The 21,273-nt window shown below is 46.3% G+C and overlaps 1 protein-coding gene across 4 annotated transcripts in view; it reads right to left on the bottom strand.

Moving 5' to 3' along the window:
* The window catches only part of Tbc1d30 (TBC1 domain family member 30), a 72,897-nt gene that overhangs the window by 21,973 nt on the left and 29,651 nt on the right, over window positions 1-21,273 (bottom strand). For 2 of the 4 annotated variants that reach the window (XM_040754805.1, XM_040754806.1), the window contains exons 3-8: window positions 15,606-15,667; window positions 13,843-13,908; window positions 12,334-12,459; window positions 9,812-9,997; window positions 5,530-5,698; window positions 3,177-3,345 (exon numbers count right to left, since the gene is read on the bottom strand). In XM_040754805.1, coding sequence (XP_040610739.1) covers window positions 3,177-3,345; window positions 5,530-5,698; window positions 9,812-9,997; window positions 12,334-12,459; window positions 13,843-13,908; window positions 15,606-15,667 — 778 coding nt within the window. Of the gene's footprint in view, window positions 1-3,176; window positions 3,346-5,529; window positions 5,699-9,811; window positions 9,998-12,333; window positions 12,460-13,842; window positions 13,909-15,605; window positions 15,668-19,516; window positions 19,904-21,273 lie in introns of those variants that run through there. The other 2 variants (XM_040754807.1, XM_005081523.4) reach the window with 2 other exon arrangements.

The following is a 21,273-nucleotide window of genomic DNA, read 5'->3' as shown; positions in this document are numbered from 1 at the left end:
CGTCACCTCGGAAACTATGAGACTGTGAGATTTTAACCTGTCTTCTAAAGAGAAGGAAAGGGAATAACACGGGACAGTGGGCTCCAGGCGCCTCTGGTTTCTCCATTACAAAGGTTTTTGCATGGTAGGATAATTCTATTTGCCCGCTAACCACAAGGCATGTTTTGGCAGGTACGGTCGAAGGTAGAGAGCTGCAGATCCCAGTGGTCCCATCCACCTTTGAAGCCTCTCCAGGACGCAAGCAGCCCAGGGGGGCTTAATAGGGAGTCATGGAAGAGCCACGCCCTTGGCAAGGCTGGCCTCGGGGTGGCTCAGCATGTTGGGCACAATTAGCAGGACCGAGGAGGACATATGCCAAGTGTGAGGTGACGAGTGTGCCAATACCGGAAGCCACAAGAGAAAGGCAGACAAAGAGATGCTGTAACGGTGAGGTGGCGGAGAATCCAAAATGGTTCTGCTACACGGAAGGAATCCCAGGCAAAGAGAGGGGCCCCTCAGATGGCAATAGGAGGCACAAGTTTTACCTAGTTGTTCACAGACCTGAGGTCACCTACACACCTTGGATGTTTCCCCACATCTGTGGGGAAGCTGAAAGCTTCAGGCTCAAGTCCCAGCCCCGTTCCCTCGTTAGCTCGAAACTGTGAGTGAGTTAATTAACCTTCCCGGGATGATTTTCTCACTTGAAAAGGCAGGGAGGAATAATCTCCCCCGCTCTGCAGGGTTATTGAGAGAACCAAATGAGATAATATACTCAAGCTGCCTACTCTAATGATAGCACTGTCAGCACTGGATGGATGTTGGTGGCCTTCCCTTGCTCCTCACAAAGCCACAAGCTGAAAATATGTGTAATTATCACAAGCAAAACCCCTAGAATGTTTACAATTCATAAACAGGAGCCATTGCTGAGCGTGGGGATTTTCATAATGAAAAGCACAAATTCTAGAGCTGGGATGCCTTGTTCAAAACTGCAGCTCCCACTTGCTAAATGGGTGAGTTCAGCCAATCCATTAGACTCTGCGCCTTGGTTCTTCACTGTAAAGTGAAGGTGGGCCAGAGAGGTGGCTCAGCAATTAAAGCTGCTTGCTGAGTTCAGCCCCCAGCACCCTCTTCCAACCTCCCTAAGCATCTGCACACACACACACACACACACACGCACACGCACACGCACACGCACACACACACACACAGGCACACGCACACACAGGCACATGCACACACAGGCACATGCACACACACATACACATATGCAAACATGTACTCATGCAGATGCACACACATACATATGCAATCATGCACTTCGCACATAAACATACACACAAGCACATGCACACACATAAGCAAACATGCACTCATGCGCGCACACACACATATACGACATACTCCTACACACACATAAATAAATATTAAAACAAAGATGGTAAAATAACAAACCGTGCAGGATGATGGAAAAGCATTAATGAATGAGCTAACACACACAGAGCTCTTGGAAGACCGTACACTGTGAGCACTCCGTGAGTGCTGCACTTATGATTTCTCCAGTGACAATCCTACCGTCACCCAGGGGTAAATTCTGATGTGGCAGAAAGTGAGTAGAGGGGAGCAGTAGACTCACCCCTTTGCTCCTGCCTCATTGCTGGGGACTAACAGCAAGGGATCAGCACTGGCCCATCACACAGTACAGTATAGCCCTCTCCTACCTGAGTGCTCTGGACCATCGCCTAGGAATGGGCCAGCATGCTCAGAAAGCTTACAGTGCAGAGTGGCTGGAGTACAGAAAGAAAGTATACTGGGGGAAGTGAAAAGATAAGTAAAGGCACAGCAAAACTCACAGAGGTGAATCTGCGACTTGTCTGGAAATCATTATACAATAAAATAAAGACAAAAGCAGGCAGCTATGTGATGCTTACAAATACAGGCATTAATGATGTTTTCAAACCCCTGAATTGATAGTTCCTGGATCTTTCCTTGTAAAAAAAATCTTTCCAGAAACAAGTTATAAATAAGAAAGCTAGCTAAAAACTTTCAAAACAGAGCGGGCAAGATGGCTCAGTGGGTGAAGGGGCTTGCTGCCAAGCCTTAGCAACCTGAGCTCCATCCTCAGAATCCAAATGGTACAAGAAGAGAACCAACTCCTGGAAGTTGCCTTCCGAGCAACACACATGCCCCGGCACCATGCACATAGACACATAAATAAGTGTAATTTTAAAAAAGCATTTAACCAAAACACTGGCGGTGGTCTATTAGTTTTCTGACATGTTGTCACAGATGCCTACTAAAGTCATTCTCTGGAAATCTCTCTCCTCCTGAAGTTGGCAATAAATGAGCAGAGACCACCATCTTTCTCGCTACTAGGAAGGGTAAGTGAAGTCTGGTTGGTGGTATGCTCTGGCAGAAGCAGATTTGAACGTCTAAGTAGTTCTCATGGGTGGAGGTGAAGCACATGGTATAGTACTACTCACTATACTAGCACAGACACACCTCCTCCTGACTATACAGGCACAGGCACAGCTTCTCCTACTCACTGGACAAGCACAAATGTACCTCCTACCGACTGTAGCAAGCACAGGTACATTTTGTGCAGGAAATCTCAGTTAATTTGATCACAGCTCCAAAGGCAGAACAAAATAAATAACAAAAATTCATGAATAATCCAGGAGCCAGGTGTAGTGATGAGCACCTATGATCCTAGCACTTGGGAGGTAGAGCCTGGGGGATTAAGAGTGGAAGGTCATTCTCTACTTCATAGTGAGTGGAGGCCAGCCTATGCTAGATAAAAACTCTGTCTCAAAAAAAAAGAAAGAAAGAATCCCAACTGTGACATGTACCAGCAAGTCTGCCTATTTCTTTCCAGATACAGCAGTTTCTTCTCTAGGTGTGTCAGTTTCCTCTTCCACGGGCTTGGGTGGAAAGCCTCTGAGGATGGTCAGATACTGTGAGGAGGATCTGGAGGAAGCCTGCCATCCCTGACTAGATTCTGTTTCTCCCAGAGAAACCAAGGAGCCAGCTGAGGTTCCCAGAGCTGAGGTTCCCAGAGCTGAGGTTCCCAGAGCTGAGGTTCCCATAGGCTAACACAATTCACAGCAGCTCACAGCTTTGTCCTTCTCACACATGATATGCCAGTGCTCTACACCGAAGAGCCCAAAGATGGCTAACACCAAAGTGCAGCTAACACTTACTCTCCCAGTTTTGCCCAGATGGCCAGCGACACCCTCAGGATGATCTCTGAACCTTCAAAGAAGACCGAGTCCCAGATCTTCAAAACCGTGTGGTTAGGGAGGCAGGTGGCGAAGAGCGTGAGAAACCACTGCATTGTGAAGACGTTGGTGAGCGGGGGCTCATATCCACCTGGAGCGAAACAAGGCAGAAGTCCTCCAGAATGTTGAGATGGTGGTTAAAGGAAGTCCGCGGACACCCAAACACAGAATAACAGGTCTTTATTTGGGGAGCACTCAAACGATGGTAAACAACCGCTTTGGTCTTTTGCCCCTGCAGGTTCAGCGTCGGCAATGCAGGATGTTCAGGCCACAACCCAAGAGAGAGCCCAAGTGAAACCCTACTCTTCCTTATAAGGGGCCACATCCTCACACCGAAACCACACCCTAAAGCCCTTACCCCAAGTCTCTTGGCAGAACAAGATGCCACATTTCCCCTTTTTGTCTAAATAAGGGGGTTTTAAACCTGATATAAGCACTATATACAATGATAACAAATGTCAAGTCTAGCCCAGGAGAAGGAAAGATAAAAACATACACAATTTTAGACCTACAACCAGCAAGAGTAACATTAAGCAAGAAACACATAACAAGGGTAACAGCATAGAACAGAGATTACTCCACTAGCTTTCGCATTTCTTCCACACCTACTCAAATAGCGCTGCCTCCCGGCTGCTTTTGTCAAATTCATTAACAATTCTTCCTTCCTTTTTCCCCTCGTGTTTCCAGAAGAAACATTTCTAACAGAAAACTCCACGAAGACTTGAGTGTCATAAATTCTTCACCATACTTCAGAAACTTTTGCCTGAACTAAATCTGGGTCTACTTACTGAAATCTTCTTAGAGTTGAGGAGGAAGTTCTCCTCACCAAAGCATTGTGAAAACAACCAATTGCATCTCCTCAAAAACAAACACCAGGACTGGATGTAGAACAGTGACCTAGTGCTCACCTGGCACCTCAGAGACCCGGGTTCAAACCCCACCACCACCCAAATGAAAAACAGACAAAAATGACAGCAGACTTTCAAAATCTTATAGTTCCTACTTTAACTCAAATGCAGCTATCATTACTAAAATTATTTAATAAACTACTTAATCCCTTAAATTACAGAATTCCCTTATCACAATTGAAATAAAAAAATAACCTGGAAAAGTTCCAGAATATTCAGATGTTAAACAACTTTAAGATATTTTGAACTAAGTGGTACACAATTTTAAGGACAGCCCTAAAGTCCAGTCCATTTTGAACTTTCTGAATTCACTAAAAGCATACCACTCCGTCCCACTTCGAGTGACTACAATTTGTCTATTAAATTTTTAGATGGATGCTTCCAGTGGCTGTCAATAATACAACTTTCTAAAGACAAGTAAAAACAAAACAAAGACATTTTCTTCTCTCCTTGGACAAATAAATTTTTGTGCAGAGACTAGACTCTGAGGTAAGTGCTTGTGATCAGGAACCAAGGCACTCAAGGAAAAACATGTATTCCACTGGCTTGAGTCTGCCACTACCATGAAAATACGATTAAAGTACCACCAAGCCACACAAGAACATCATTAGACACACTCGACTGTCTCAAAAACCTCCAGTGTATTTTAACAACACTAGATCTTCAAAACCTGTTAATATATTATTTCATTTCACCTCCCTTTTTATTTTCTGGTGGTGGTGGAACAAGGGATCAAACCGAGGGCCTTGACACATACTAGATAAGCACCGTCACTGAGCTGCAACCCCAGTCCTGTGTTCCCAGCTTTAAACGATGCGGTGCGGTCCGCCACAGTAACTGGCCATCGCAGACAGTCTGACTATCCTTCCTGGTGCTCAGAGCGGACGCGGTTGCAGAAGTGGCCCATGTAGGCACATTACAGCTAGGAGGAGCCAGTGACCCCCGAGGCACTCATCTATAACCTTATTGCTTCTGCCAGTCACGGCCTGTGACAAACTGCCCTGCACCTGTAGCTCAGTTTTAACAAAGTTCTACCGGTGCCAGTTTAGTTTAGCTGACTAGGAAAGCACATGCACCAGTCTCCCATAGAGTTCAACAGACTCCATTAGTTGATGATCTGGAACCAGCGCAGGGTTAGGCTCTCACCCAACCACCTGCCCATGCCCACTCGAAGTTTCGGCGCATGGTCCCACGTATTTTCAGTTCTGTAACTGTTATATGGGAATGGAAGTATTTGATGACACTGCAGTCTCTAAACAGAAATACCTGGCAACCTGTGCTTTCACCCAGAACTTAAACTCATACGTAGAGCGGAAGCGGACTAGCCAAATACTTCCAGAGCTATAACAGCCGCCAGCCATCCTTACCTCCGCTCTCTTTGTTTGCCGTTCTCTGAAGGGCATCGAGGTGCTGAGACAGCTCGGGGAGTTTCATCCTCAAGAGGTCTCTGAAGACAGCCATATCCACAGACAGTGCCCGAAGGTTATTGACAAAGTAGCTCTCAGGAAGTACCTTATCAATCAGGTAAATCATAATCTATAAAAAAAAAGAAGATAAAAAGATTGCTTCATACCCACCAGGATCCCAACACACCTAGAAGAAAAAGCACATCCAAATAGACAAAAGCTGCTAACCAAAGCACACATTCCTCCCAATGCGTCAGAAACCAATTCAGGACTCACCTACACCCGCTACAAGGAGCGGGCGGCATAATTAGCTAAGTAACCCAAAGTCAGCTGTGCTGCGAGGTTTCTAGAAGGACTGCCAGACCTGAGTTCACCCCATCTGTAGCTGTGATTACACAACCCTCGGCCTCATAGAGAAATGGGAACACTCAAGCTCTCTGTGTTCGGAAGGATCCTCGACCCTGGCTCCTTGATGCCATCAGTTTTACAACCTGGATACAAAATCCCAAGAGCAGGCCTGTCATAAAACACCCACACTAAGAACACAGGCCTCATAGTTGCCTGGGCTATCAGAAAAACAAAGATCCAAGCCGCAGCTGGCTCTGTATGCTAGTGGGGAAATCCCTGTCTTACAAGATCCCACAAAACCCATTTTCAAAAAAAGAAGTTACCTTTTAGTCCTGCCAAGGGCCCATTTTTTTTCCCCACTTGTGGTTTGCAACTTCTTTATCAGGTCTTAGCTCTGTATGCCAGGGCAGACTCCTGAGAAACCCCTTTGCTGCCATCCATATGGGATGGACAGGCCCAAGGAGTCATAGCTTTGTTATATTAGGATGGGATTTACCAAGTAAACAGATCACCTTAGAGGAAGAAGCTCAGCGACATGGAGGAAAAAAGAGTCCACCCAGTCCCTGCGGAGGGAGGATCGGCATAGGGAGGACTAGCGTGGGAGGAGGGAATGGAGTCAGAGCACAGAAGAGCAGATTCCCAGTAGAGCAGAGGGCTGTGGCCAGCATGGGTCATCAAAAGATCAGGCGATAGAACAATGGAGGCCAACTTAAAGGTCATAATCTGCACACGGCTACACTTCTCACCTGTTATATGGTACTGAGAAAACATATGCATTCATTTATGGTGCTGAGGACCTAACCCATATACAAGGCAATATGGAAATCCCAAGAGCTGGCCAGTCACCTAGAGGTGCACTCACTGCCACCTGGGCTACCCAAGGCCCACATGCTTGGCCTCTCATATTCCAGGCAGTCAGCTTTACTCTGGAGCTGTGGCCCAACCCTAACCCATTAGTAGTAAGAAACTATGACCTCTTCAAAGCTACCAAAGACTCTTCAGTTGTGCTGGTAACTCTGTGCATATGCATGTGTGATGGGGCATGCGCATGTTTACATGTGTGCAAGCACACGTGAAGGCCGAGGATGACACCGGGCACCTTCTTCTGTCGCCCTGCACATCATACATTGAGGCAGAGTAACTAGTCTGGCTAGCTTGTTTGCCTGTGACATGCAGGAGCGACAGGCAGGCCACCACGTCCGTCCAACTCTCGCGTGAATTCTGGGGGTCTGAACTGCTGTACCCACATCGTCACTTTGTTTCCTGACCGCTGAGCCATCTCTCTGGCCCCCATTGTGCTAGTCACTCTACGACACAATAAGAGATGATGTTAGACCGAGGATTTTATTGGGAGTCTCCTATGACTCACTCTCCCAATGACTGGATTCCAAACACCAAGTATTTCACCATAGATTTAGATGAGGAAGAAGAAACGGGAGCGCTTGCAATTTTTAACAAACTCTTTTAACAAAACAGCTACAAGGGAAAAGCTCTGTAATTGCTGAGGAAGAGGAAAAGTGCCTGGCTTGTTTTTATGGATTCCCCCGAGTCATTTATCTTGCAGAGGCTAAAACAGCTGCTGGAAAAACACAGCCCTTCAGTATGTAATTCCCTGAACATCAGGTAGGTCCCCTCATGAACCTCACCTTCCTCTACCAAGGTCCACACATGGCATCTCACGGTGTCCTCCAAACTCATTTTCTGTCTTATTTTGTTTAGTATTGGTTTTATTTCTAGTTTTTCTCTTTTTAAGCAGGATCTGACCTTGGACTTGTTACATAGCCAAGGCTGCCCTTAAACTCCAGATCGTCTGGAAGGAGAGATTTCTCAGTCGTTAAGAGAACTGACTGCTCTACCAAAGGTCCTGAGTTCAATTCCCAGCAACCACATGGTGGCTCACAATTGTCTGACTCCAGTTCCAGAGGATCCAACACCCTCACAGAGGCATACACGTAGGTAAAGCACATAAAATAAAGATAAGGTCATTATTTAAATATAAAAATAAAAAACTTCTGATCCTCATGCCTCCATTTTCCAAATGCTTGGATTATAAGGTACTCACCACCAAGCCTCAATTTGTTTTGTTTTTTGAGACAGTTTCTCCTTGCAGCCCTGACTGTTCTAGAACTCTTTCTGTAAACCAGATTGGCCTTGACCTCACAGAGATCCACCTGCCTCTGCCTCCCAAGTGATGGGATTAAAGGCGTGCACCACCACCCCTAAGCCCCAGGCGGGCTTTTTTCTGTCTTTAATCTCTCGGCCATCATTGAGCTGCTCTGTGGTCTGACTGGCATGTACACACCTTCCCTAGAGCTCTCACCGCCTCCACTCTCAGACACTCATTTCGGCTTTTCAGCAGAATGCTTCCTACGTCAAACAAGCAAACTATACCTGAGAAAAAATACTAAAGCACTGGACTAACCCTCAAACTCACAGCCATCCTCCTGGCTCTGCCTCCCGAGTGCTGGCATTAAAGACATAAGCCACAACGTTGGCCCAGCCTAAATTTGCTTCTGAATTTTAAGCATCCCCAAGTCACACACAGACCCATCACTGCCTTTCCCTCTCCCCGCCATTGCCTTTAGATGAATGGGTAGCTTCGAAGCGACTACCTTCAATACATGAACAGAAAAAGCCAAAGGGTGTATGCACTCCAGCCTGGGTTTATAATTAAGTCTACAGCAATATGAACAAAACCAGGAGGAACATTTGTTTATTTTTCCATGTCACGGAGATAGTCCCCACAGTCAAGCAGGTGGAGGCTTGAATACAAAGATTAAATCTCACACGTCACCAACGCTACAGTCAACATCAGTTTGGAGGTTCCGCTTTGAGTTGGAAAGTCACACGGCCTCAAGCAAATGAGGCAATGGCGCCCTGCATGTTTACAAGGCTTCATTTTTCATATGTGCTCTGTGATGGTTTAAAATCCAACGGCCCCATAGGCACATAGGTTTGAAAGTCTAGTTCCCAGTTGGTGGGCTGCTTAGGAAGATTGAGATGTGGCCTTGTTGAAGGGATGAGCTGTAAGGTTTCAAAAGCTCACACCAACCCCCTCACATCTCTCCCTCTCTCTCTTCCTCCCTTCCTCAGATTAGGACATAAACTCTCAGCTACTACTCTAGTGCCACACTGGCCTGCCACCATGCTCCCCACCATGATTGTCACGGACTGACCATCTGAAACTATAAGCAAGCAAGCCCCAATTAAACGCTATCTTTTCATAAGAGTTGCCTTGGTCATGGAGTCTCTTCATAGTGACTGACTTACCCACTCACATTCAGATCTCTAATCTTAACACCACTAGTGTCTTCAGAACTGCCTTCAACTAAAACGGGCCTTAGACATCAAAGACACAATTTACCGTCACAAGCATTCTCCGTGGAGACACCTCCCATAGACATGTCTCCTTATCTCCTCTACACCTCACCTCAAAGACAAGAGGACAACACTGAAGTATGACAGTCCAACCAGATTAAGCACAACTGTGCGCTAGGCAAAATCTATAATCTCTACTACCTTATTCACTCAGAGGGTGTCACGTCGCCAATTTGGGCCCGGGGACCTTACAGGGCAAGAAACTAAAAGGCCTCCAGCCAACCAGCATCAAATACCTGAGAGCCCTCAGTTCAACAGCCTGTGAGGAACTCGGCCCTGCACAACTGCTGAACATGCTCGGCCAACACCCCCGCCATTCGAACCTCCAAATAAGATCAGAAGGGTCACCATTAAGAAAGCCAGAGTGATGGGCTCTCAAGCTGCCTAAGGCTTGTCACTGGACAAGGCTTTAACTTGGGGAAACGCCATAGCAGGTAACTCATTATGAAGGGATTAGAAGGGGAGAGGCATCAAGGGAGAGTTCTAGTCCCAGCTTTCATCTGAACTTGACCCTCACCTTCAGAGCATCCCCCTCGTTGCCCTCCATCACTTCCAGAATCAGGGCGGCTAGGATGTTGAAGCCTTGGCAGTACCCCACATTCTTGTTCCAGCGGGCGTAGGCCAGCAGCACCCGCTTCAGCACCACCCTGTCCTGCTCAGCCTCCTGGCCGCAGTAGGAACTACAGCCCGTGCGATGCAGATCCTAAAAGGGGGAAAGAGCTTTAAAAATTATCTCCTGCCATAGTTTGGATCCGTGCTCTTGAAGGAGCTACTGGGACCCTCTCTCCCCCTCCCCCTCCCCGCTCCTCCCTCTCCCCTCCCCCTCCCTCTCCCCTCCCCACCTCCCTCTCTCTTGCTGGTCTTCAGGAAGTGAGCAGTATTTTTCCCCTGCTCATACTTCCCACCACAACACCTGCCCACCATAGACCCAAAACAATGGGTCAAAAAACCCTCTCAAACAATGAGCCAAAACAGATTTTTCTCCTTATGAGTTGACTGTCACAGATATTTTGTCACAGCCTGGTCACAGTGATTGAAAGCTGACTAAAAACCTCATAATATACTTCCTTGGGTGGGGGGATATATCTATATACACACATACATTTATATAAATATCTATATCTCAAGTTCTTTCCTCACTTCATCTTCACCTCTATCAACATGGACACTGAGTGTTGTGCTTGATTTAGAAGCAATTTATACGCATGAGCCAGAACACTCTTTTGAATTGTGTTTTCCTTCTGCTTTCAACTATGCCATCTGAGAAAGAGTCACAGGGACATGTTTTAGTCAGGCAAATGTTCTGAGAGTGCTTCCAGAACCAACAGAAAGAGGTACTCAATGACCAAACTCCATTACAATTTCCTGTAAGTGGAGAACATTTTTTCAAGATGTCCATTAGTCATGTTTGCATACATATCCATTTCAGCACATAATGCAGGGTGCCAACATTAATCCTTTGAACAAAATACAGTATGAGGCTTAGCTGCTAAAGCTATAACACTAAAGGCTAAAATTAAAACAGCAAAGTCATTATGCCATACAGAGACATTATCCTACACAGATCATGCTATATACAATACGGACCCTAACACCTGCTGCACTTCAGTGTGCAATGGGGCTAATATCTTTAATTACCAAGATGACCATGGTTTTCAGGAGAGATTATTTTGCTGATGGAACATTTGTTTCAATGAAAAAAATAACAATGTCTTATATTATTACATTTGATTATAAAATGTGCATTGCCTAAGCTGGCCACTGAGGTGCACTCCTTCAATCCCAGCACTCAGGAGGCACAGGCAGGTGGATTTCTCTGACTCTAAGGCTAGCCTGGTCTACACAGTGAGTTCTAAGCCATCCAGGGATACATAATGAGACCCCCATCTCAAAAACAAACGAACAGGGCTGGAGAGTTGGCTCAGAGGTCAAGAGCTCTGGCTATTCTTCCAGAGGACATGGGTCCAATTCTGAGCATCCGGATGCCGCTTATAACTGTCTGGAGCTCCAGTTCCAAAGGATCCATTGCCCTCATCTGACTCCCATAGGTACCACGAATGACAGAGATGCACAGGCATACATGCTGGCAAAACTCCCACACACATAAGATAATGGTTTTTGAAACTGCATTCATTGCCTTAACTCATAAGTTAAACAGAAAGGGATTGTTTCAAATATGAAATTCCAAATAACGAAATAAAGCATGGATGATGCAAAGGGCTTCAGCATGTAACGTGCAATGCCACGATTTTTTAAAATGTTCATTTGAAACAAACCCAGCTAGATCAGAAAGTAGCTCGTTTTAGTTTGTTCTTTCCTCTTTTTAAAAAAAAAATGGATTTAAATGTGCCAACACATTAGCCATCTTATGGTGGCCAAAATGCAGATGAGACAGCCTTCCTTTTCAAATCCCAGCTTAGCATCCCACTGTGGAACACTCACAAAATCAAAGCCCACGTGCCCGAGCCTTATGTACAAGGATTATTCTGGTACCGAATGAAATCAGCATTGTTGGCTCTTAGCATCAGCTGGAACAATGAAGACCCAGCCACAGCTGCCCCCACAACTGACCTGAACTGAACTAAACCACCTGGTTTAACACAGATCCATCAGCCAATACTATCTATAAATTAACACTTAGACTAGCAAAGGCTCTAATAAGAGCCAATCGTTTCTAATACGAAATACACCCACCTCTAAATCTCTCAGTCCAATGACTTTAATGTGAAAGTACAATTGGTATCCCTGACCCATACTAAGGAAAATTAAAAGGAATTTCAATCTCATATTGTGTAACAAAATTAGATCAGATATTCACGGAAGCATCCATATTTTCCTCTTTTTTTCTGACAACATTTAAACTTATGAGAGCAAGGCACAGTCAAGTTCTCCATACAAAAGCTAAATGATGGGATGAGGGGGCAGATCATATGTAGACGATCAGACCCAGAGGTCATCTGACCCTCTGTCTAGGAGCCGTTTGGCTCTGTGATTCCTTTTTGCTGCATTTGAACAGGAAGCCAAGTTCGGCAGTGTCACCTTGACTATCTGGATCCCCATGGAGTCATCATCAGGATTGCTTCTCTCATTGAAAGTGAAGCGCAAGGTTTTGTCCCAGTCAATGGCTATACTGTGCAAATAGTGATCCGCCAATGTCAGCCAAACCTAAGGGGTCACATAAACAGAAAAGCTCAGTGAAGCAGAATGTCCCACTTTTATTAGAAATCTAGGCTTGCATCCAGGAAGGGATGGGAACTCTTCTGAGGTCAGGGCTAGCTCATGCATGTAAGTCTGGTTTGCTATGTTAAAGGGGACCCTGGAGGGTCTTTCATTCTTTCTTGCAATAATTATTTGTTGAGCTCAAGTTCCAATGTTGATTGCATTTTTTAAATCAATACCCATATAGTACATTTCAAATTTCATGTATTTGAACGTAACTTGGCAACCAGACTCCTATGCATCAGAACCCTGCTCAAATGCCCACTGGATACCTTTGTGTTAGATATGTGTTGGGCATCTCAACTACAGCAGATGTCAGACCAGTTACTCCACCCCACCACTACAATTATATACGAAGACAAACACACCTGTCCCTCCCATCTGCACCAACAGAAGCTCTTCCTTTCCAGCCACTTGGGCCAAAATCTTCAGGTCACCTTTGACATCCCATTTACGTCTGGTATTCAATCCATTGGGCATTCAGCTCAGCTCAGCCTTCAAACCACATCCAGAATCTAACCCCTCTTGCCATCTCTAAGTACCATAACATTGGCCCTGTTCTTGCCAGAATTTTTAGAGTTCACATGTTTCCTGGTTTGCACCCTCATAGTTTATATGCTCAAGGCAATAGAGTAGTAGATCTGGTCAACTAGCTTGGAACTTCCCAGTGTTCGTGTTCTCATTCTCTCTCTCTCTCTCTCTCTCTCTCTCTCTCTCTCTCTCTCTCTCTCTCTCTCTCTCTCTCTCTCTCTCTCAGCACACACACACACACACACACACACACACACACGCTGAATGAAGAGCCCTAGTGTTTCTACAACCTAAGACATTCACAACCTAGCCACTCACATGGCCTCTAGACCCATCCCCTCCTATTGCCTCCCCTCCTTGATGAGCCCCCCTGCAGCCTCTCACTTTTCTGAGAACAAGCCCCAGGTGCTCCCCACCTGAGTGCCTTCCCCCAGGCAGCTGCAGCCGACTGCTCACTTCCTCCTGCAAGGCCCTACTCACATGTCACTTTCTACATAAAATTCCACCTCCTTATCCATTTTCCCCCACAGTCTCCTCATTCCTTTCTCTGCAACCTGTCTCTCTACAGCACTTACCACTGTGTGGCTCACCGCATTTGAGTCACCGTAAGTCCTAGGAGGGCAGAATATTCCATCTGCTTTTGTTTCCACTGCTGCATCCCTGGCACGCCCAACATTACCCGGCACGGATAGCACACACCCAGCACGTGATTAATGAAGAATCTGCTTTTGACTTCCCAGACATTGGAATGGACAGAATGATGGTCCTGTTGCATTTTAGCCCTGTGGGCTCACTTACCTTCCTTCTCCATTCCTTTGGAATCCCTGTTGATAGTCTGGCGACCGCCTTGAGGGCATCATACCACTAGGACCAGAGAGAAGCGTTAGAGAAGTAATAATCTGGACCTGGAGCAGCACCTGTCGGGGTTCCTCCATCTGGACATCTGTGCTGGCTGTTTTTATGTCAACTCGACACAAGCTGGAGTCACTCGGCAGGAGGGAGCCTCAGCTGAGAAAATGTCTCAGTAAGATCTGGCTATAGGCAGGTCTGCAGGGAATTTTCTTAATTGGTCATTTGAGTGTTGGTGCTGCCATCCCTGGGCTGATGGTCCTGGGTTCTATAAGAAAACAGGCTGAGCAAGCCTTGGGGAGCAAGCCAGTAAGCAGACCCCTCCATGGACTCGGCATCAGTTCCTGTCTCCAGGATCCTGCCCTGTGTAGTAAGATTTTTTTTTCTCTTTTGAGGGACCCGTCACCCAGCTCCCCAATGAATCACATACATGGAGGTTTATTCTTAGTTAGGAATGCTCAGTCTTAGCTTGGTTTGTTTCTAGTCAGCTTTTCTTATCTTAAATTATCCCATCTACCTTTTGCCTCTGGGATTTTCCTGTTCCCTTCTGTAAATCTTACTCTTACTCCATGGATTGCTGTGTAGCTGAGTGGCTGAGCCCCTGACCCCCTCCTCTCCTTGTTCTCTCTTTTCTCCTCCTCCTCTTCTTTTCTCCTTCTATTCATCCTCTCTGCCTGCCAGCCCCGCCCATCCTTGCTCCTGCCTCGCTATTGGCCATTCAGCTCTATATTAAGCCATCAGGTGTTTTAAGTCAAGCAAAGAATCATGACTTCACAGAGTTAAACATAAACAATGCAGCATAAACAAAAGCCACACCCCTTAAAATAATATTCTACCACAGCCCTGTTTGAGTTCTTGTCCTGCATTCGTTTGATGGTGAACTATGATGTCGAATTGTAAGCTAAGTAGACTCTTTCCTCCCACAACTCGCTTCAGTCAAGGCGTTTCATCACAGTAATAGTAACCCTGACTAAGACAACATCCGTAGTACATGAGAAAATTAACACCGCACCCTAAGACACAGGGCTCCTCCCTGCCAGAAGTTATCTTTCTGGGGTCTGTAAGGATCTCAAGCTTTAAGTGCCCTAACTAAACATACCTGTTACCATTTTGGGCCCAGCTGCTAGAAAGATGTGAAACAAAAGGACACACATAACTGTAAGTTAGAGATCTACCTGACACATAACTGTAAGTTAGAGATCTACCTGACACATAACATGAGCTAGAGATCTACCTGACACATAACTGTAAGTTAGAGATCTACCTGACACATAACATGAGCTAGAGATCTACCTGACACATAACTGTAAGTTAGAGATCTACCTGACACATAACATGGGCTAGAGATCTACCTGACACATAACATGAGCTAGAGATCTACCTGACACATAACTGTAAGTTAGAGATCTACCTGACACATAACATGAGGAGCTAGAGATCTACCTGTGAGCTCTTTGTCGTTTCTGAAGTGAAACTGTAACCATGTCATTCTCTCTTGTATCACTTTATTTTAAAAAATGCAAAATTTTTCATTGCAAGTATAAACCCAGGTTACTTATGCTTTAAAAGTTATTTTATTACAAATTGAAAAAAATGGCAGCTCTTGTATATCAAAATATATTTGAACACTTTCACTTTAAGAATATATAACAATGTGTCCTGATGGTGCCCCCAAATTTAAAAAAAGCCTTAAAAGCCAAAAACAAAGTTACCTGCTGAAAACCATTTTGTCCTAAAGACGGCTCAAGTGTGAACTTCAATTTTGTATCAACTCCTAGAAGAAAATTAAGTAGTTGTTATTTATAGAAATCATAACAGTTATATCATAAATAAATTCAACACTTGGCTCTACGGAATTGTGTTAAATTAAGTGTTTTTACTAAATTTCAGTTGATTTCATTAAAATTAAAATATATTACCTATAATAGAGAAATGACCTAACACAATAAAACGGAGTTTAAAACATTGATGGTAGCTTCCACAAATGCCTTGAGTAATATAAAAACAAAACCAATAACTGGCATCACAGGCTAGAGTTACAGATCTCCAGTATCTTTGGGTCCTAAAGTAAAAAATCCTTAGCCTGTCTGGACCTCAATTCCCTAATCATCCATTGATAGCTGCTTCTACCCCAGAGTTCTGTTGCAGCGATTGACTGTAAAGCTCCTCACCTGGGTAATCAGCAGTCACAAAACACAAAGGGGGAATTCTCCACTTACAAAGTTTGTTTTGCTGCAACACTTACATAGACTAAGACAGCTAAAGAAACTTCAAGGGCTGGAGTTGAGGCTTGGCAGTCCATCGACTATCTAGCATGTGTAAGACCTTGGGTTCCATTTCCAACACTGGGGACAGGGGTACTTCACTGAACCATCAAAAGCTATAAAATGCTGCTGTGGCACTATGAATGAAGCGAGGAGGCAGAGCTAGTGCCTGGTGTGTACAAGGCTCTGAGCTAGAGTCCTAAGAGTACAAAATTTAGACTCCATTGGTGTGCCTCTTTCTGTTAGCTTCTATTTGGCAATGCTGGGGATCCAACCTATAGCCTAGTACATGCCCTTTCACTGAGTTACACCCTACCACACTTCCTTCTGCTTATGGAATGATTTATTATAACAATTCCATTTGATGATGCCCAAATATTTTAATTTTGTCTTACTATACCTATTCATTGATGATAAAAAGATATTAAATTCTTGCCGGGTATTGGTGGTGAATGCCTTTAATCCCAGCAGTTGGGAGGCAGAGGCAGGTGGATCTTTGTGAGTTCGAAGCCAGTGTGATCTACAGAGCAAGTGCCAGGATAGACTCCAAAGTTATACAGAGGAACCCTCGAAAAATAAAAAAAATATAAACTAAACATAGGACTGAATGCTAATCCTAAGTAATCTACTGCTTTAATTTTCTTTAATTTAGATCCCAAATCTATGAAACAGAGGTAGGAAAGTACATTAAAAATAATTTTTTTTGGTTTTATGAGATAGGGTTTCTCTGTATTGTTTTGGAGGCTGTTGGTCCAGCCCAGCTTCGAACTCACAGAGATCCACCTGCCTCTGCCTCCCGAGTGCTGGGATTAAAGGCGTGCACCACCACCGCCTGGCCAAAAATAAATTTTTATTACTTATATTTAGCCTTTATTCACAATTCTGTAATAGAAATATATGTTGTTATTGAAGAGAAATTCTATAACTATGTTTATTTTTGTTCATATTCTATAAAAAATCTGAAAATAGGATATGTTCTTTTTCTACAACTTCAAAATCACTTGATAACATAGTTTGGTTTTTGAAGACAGGGTCTCAGTATTTCACCCCTAATGGCCTGGAACTCACTGTGTAGATCTGCCTTGTCTTCACTTCCTGTATCTTCTAAGTCCTGGGATTTTAGGCAGGCACCATCATCGTGCACAACTTTAAAGTGTGTGTGTGTGTGTGTGTGTGTGTGTGTGTGTGTGAGCATGCATATTGGGTGTCTTGACTCATAGTCTCTCACTGTGGAGCTTACCCATGCTGGTAGGCTAATCAGTAAACTCCAGAAGTGTGTATCCATCTCACCCCCACCCCTGGATGCTGGGGCCACACAATTGCACTGTGCAGAGTTTGCATAAGTTCTCCAGATTCAAACTCAGGTTCTCAAGCTCCCACAGCAAGCACTTTATCGTCACGCCATCTCCCCAGCCCCTTTAGCCAATTTAAAAAAAAAACTTATTGCTTACAAGTTCAAGGATCAAGAAATATCAAATATTCTCAATATTCAGAAAACTCAAATGAGAACACTGTTGCCCATAAAAAGTAGACTGTAGATTACACACATTAAAAACCTCTCAACTTCCATCACTTAGATATTGGCACGGGTAGGAGCACTTAGAGGTTGGCATGGATAGGAACAATCTTCAGGACTTGAAAAATAATAAAGTAGCCTTTTAAAAAGCATACATATGGAATCTAGAAGCAAGAAAAACGTGTCTGGTTTGCCCAAGCCCATGGCCGTAGCAGATAGGTAGTGGTGATCTTGTTGCTCTTATTGATGATGATGTGGAGCCCCGTGCAAGTGATCTGGACAAGTGTATTGACACATTTCCTAAGTCAAAAATCCAAGGCATCCGATGATACCTTGACATTTCAAAGCTTTAAAATCAAAACCAGGATTATACCTGGATAGATGATTTTCTTCTCCAAGGGAATATTATTTTACCCACTGATTCTCATCTCTGAGAGGTGGTTTTCATGACCCCCTGCCTCCTTTGTGGTACGCCTCCAGCTCAACCAATGAAATGGACTTTGTAGGAGGGTGCTGTCCAGGCCTGGGGTGCTGAATGCAAGCGCTTATAATTAACGTTTCTTGCTTTATTACAACAAAAACCAGGAAATACAGTCCCATGGTGACTTTGCCACTGCCCTAAAACCACTGAATTGCCAGTGTGTTTTGACCAATTGCGCTGCTCTAACTTTTGGGGGCCACTTGCTGGGAGTTAAACAATTGCTTTCCTGTGCTGAAACCCAACTGGGGCTAGTTGGTCAAAACCACAACTATTTTCTCCTGCTCAAAAATGAGTCAGGTTTTAAGTGGAATTGATCATTCGCCGCCCGCATGCAAAGGCTCAACTCGGGTCATTTTCACGCTCTTTTCTTCTAAGTGAAACGAGAGGAGAGGAGGTTTACGTTTCATCTGATAATCACAGCTGTTCCGGATTCAGAAATACAAAACACTGTTCAACGTGGGAAAGAGATTTAAAGGAAAAAAAGGTAAAAGACGACAGAGTATAAATACTACACTGTCTGCAAGTAGATACTTCAGTTGGGCAGAAAAGAAAAAAAACAAAGAAACCACGAGGTTCGTAAAAGCAGCAACGTGTTCCACCCTTTGGGACCCAGTGCCTGGGCACAATCTGAAGTGGCTGGGTGACAGCAGATCCCAGAAGGGGTGGGGGGGTGGGAAAGGAGCATACTATGGAGACCACGAACTGCCTGGAGGCAGCTGGGGCCACCCCAGGGAAAGGTGAGCGCCCTGAGCTCCAGCTCAGCGAGCAAATAGAGCTGCTCCCCCTGAGGCCACCCCTTGCCAGAACCCTCAGTGCCCAGGCGCGGGTGCCAGGGCCAGGCTCTTAAAACCCTGAGCAACGATGCCAAGTGACCGCGCTGGCGCGGAGATAAGCAGAGCCTGGAGAAGCCGGACGTGTAAATACAAGGTGATGGTAGGAAAGACCTGTTCTCGAAAGGCCAGGCGGGCTCCTGGACCTTAGCCACATTCAGCAGGAGTTCGTGCCCTCCCCTACCCCAACACAAACACACCACAGGGACTCTCGGGAAAACGTGCACTCGATCGTCCTTCGCAGTCGCTGCCTTTCCCTCCGACCTGCGGGGTCAAGGCCAACCCACACACCTCTTTGGAGGTCTGGCTTCCAGGGAGGCCTAAGCACAATAGGTGACGCAGCCTGGGCTGGAAGCGGCAGCCCTCCTCACTTCACCACCACACACGGAGGCCGAGCGCACAGGCCGCGGGGTGGCTTCTGCCGGGCAGCAGGTTGTCCTCGTCCTGGTGGCCGCTGAACGCACCCAGGCCAGGATCTGCTCCCATCCCTCCCACCTGCACCCCCGGCGCCCATCCGCAGCCCGCGCCTCACCCGGCTCCAAGGTGCACAGCAACCGGGGCGCGGTCCGCGAGATGCAGCTCCGCTTCTTGAGCACATTGCTCAGGATGGTGCCCACTCCGCCGCCACCGCCGCCCTGGCGCTTCAGGCATCGCCCGCCGCGACGCAGGGAGCCGGTTAGCTTGTCCTGCCGCATCTGAGAGCGCCGTCGGCCTCCCGGGTCCACGCTGCTGCTCCGGAACGACTCCGGCACGCAAGGCTCAGAGAGTCCAAGCCCGCGAGGCTCCCTGGCGAGCGGCGGGCGCGCAGCCGAAGCCCCAGAGACGACAGGATCAGAGAGACACACGGCGGGAGCAGCAGAGCTCCGGCAGACCGGCTGGCATCTGCAGTGCGGAGCCCAAACGGCTGAGACCCGAGCGGGCTGGGAGGGGAGGAGGGCGGGAGCGAGCGCGCGGGCGCGCAGAGACGGAGGCGGCGCCTCGGTACCCAATCCCGGCAACAGCCTGAGCTGGCAGGGCGGTCTGAGTCCCCGAGCCTAGCCAGAGCCAGCTCCGGAGGACAGAAACCAAAAACACGCCTGAGCCTGGGAGGGATGGAGGTGCAGACACCATCAAGTGCCCACCTAGTTTGAGCAGCCCGGAGAGGAGGGGGCGGAGAGAGGGAGGGCAAGGCTGTCCAAGGACGAACAGACCCCGGGGCTGAGAAGCTGGCAGATGGTGACCTCAACCTTCAGCCCAAATTATGTTCCTGGCCACTTCGAAGGAGGGCAAAAAACCGTGTTTAATAATTGTAACAACAACGATATAGCTCCTCTTGGGGAAACGGAACCCTAAGAAAAATGTTCCCATAGAAAAAGCAAGTTTTGGAAAGAAGTGTTTCCGAGGACATGGCGCGGCCAGGTTCTAAATAAGAAATATCTGCCAGACTTGAAAACCTCAGAAGAGACTTGAAAGGGTGTAGTATTGAGTCAAGGCTTTAGGAGGTGGGCTGGAGAGAAGGAGTAACTACAGCAAGACTGGTGTCTTGGCAGTCATCTGGACGGTGACTTTGAAGGTGTGAACTCTCCCAGACAGATAAAGGATGATGGCCACATCCTGACAAGTCCCACCCGGCCTGAGGCTACCCATGTGGGCGGTCCACCTGCCTTGAGCTGCCTTGAGCTATCCATTCCAGGGAAGCAGAAAGTCCAGGACACTGCCGACCTGGAAGGCAGAGAGCCCAGGACACTGCCAACCTGGAAGGCAGAGAGCCCAGGACACTGCCGACCTGGAAGGCAGAGAGCCCAGGACACTGCCGACCTGCACGTGGCTCTGCTAACCATGCAGCAGCCCCCAACCAGCCCTCTATTGCTTTCAGTCAGGGTCTCACTAAGTTGCCCTGACTGGCCTTGAACTTGTGATCCTCCTGACTCAGCCTCCCGAGTAGCTAGTGTTACAGTACTATATCCCCAGACCTAGTTTAACTGATTTTTTTCCTCTGCCTATAATCATGTAAATATAAAACCATATGATAGCCAGGGATGGGGTGTAAAGGAACTCCCCAAAATCTGTCCTTACGGGCTCTTTAAAGTGTCCTTTTTCTTGCTGCATTCTTTGAATCTCAGCTTTCAAACCATCCAATGCTCTCGATAACAGCAAGTTCAGCTTGAGAACCATTAGCAGTCCAGACACAGAATTATTCAAACCTGACTTGACATGACCACCTCTTTCCTTAGGAACACAGAATGCCCTTCTAGACATCTTTAGCAAAGTTCTCCAGGAGTACTGGTCAACCAACTAACTAATTCTATC

This window comes from Mesocricetus auratus, unplaced genomic scaffold (assembly GCF_017639785.1).
Source record: "Mesocricetus auratus isolate SY011 unplaced genomic scaffold, BCM_Maur_2.0 Super-Scaffold_100011, whole genome shotgun sequence".
Lineage (NCBI taxonomy): Eukaryota > Metazoa > Chordata > Mammalia > Rodentia > Cricetidae > Mesocricetus > Mesocricetus auratus.
Note: the sequence above shows the minus strand (reverse complement) of the source record. Positions and strands in the feature narration are given on the sequence as shown.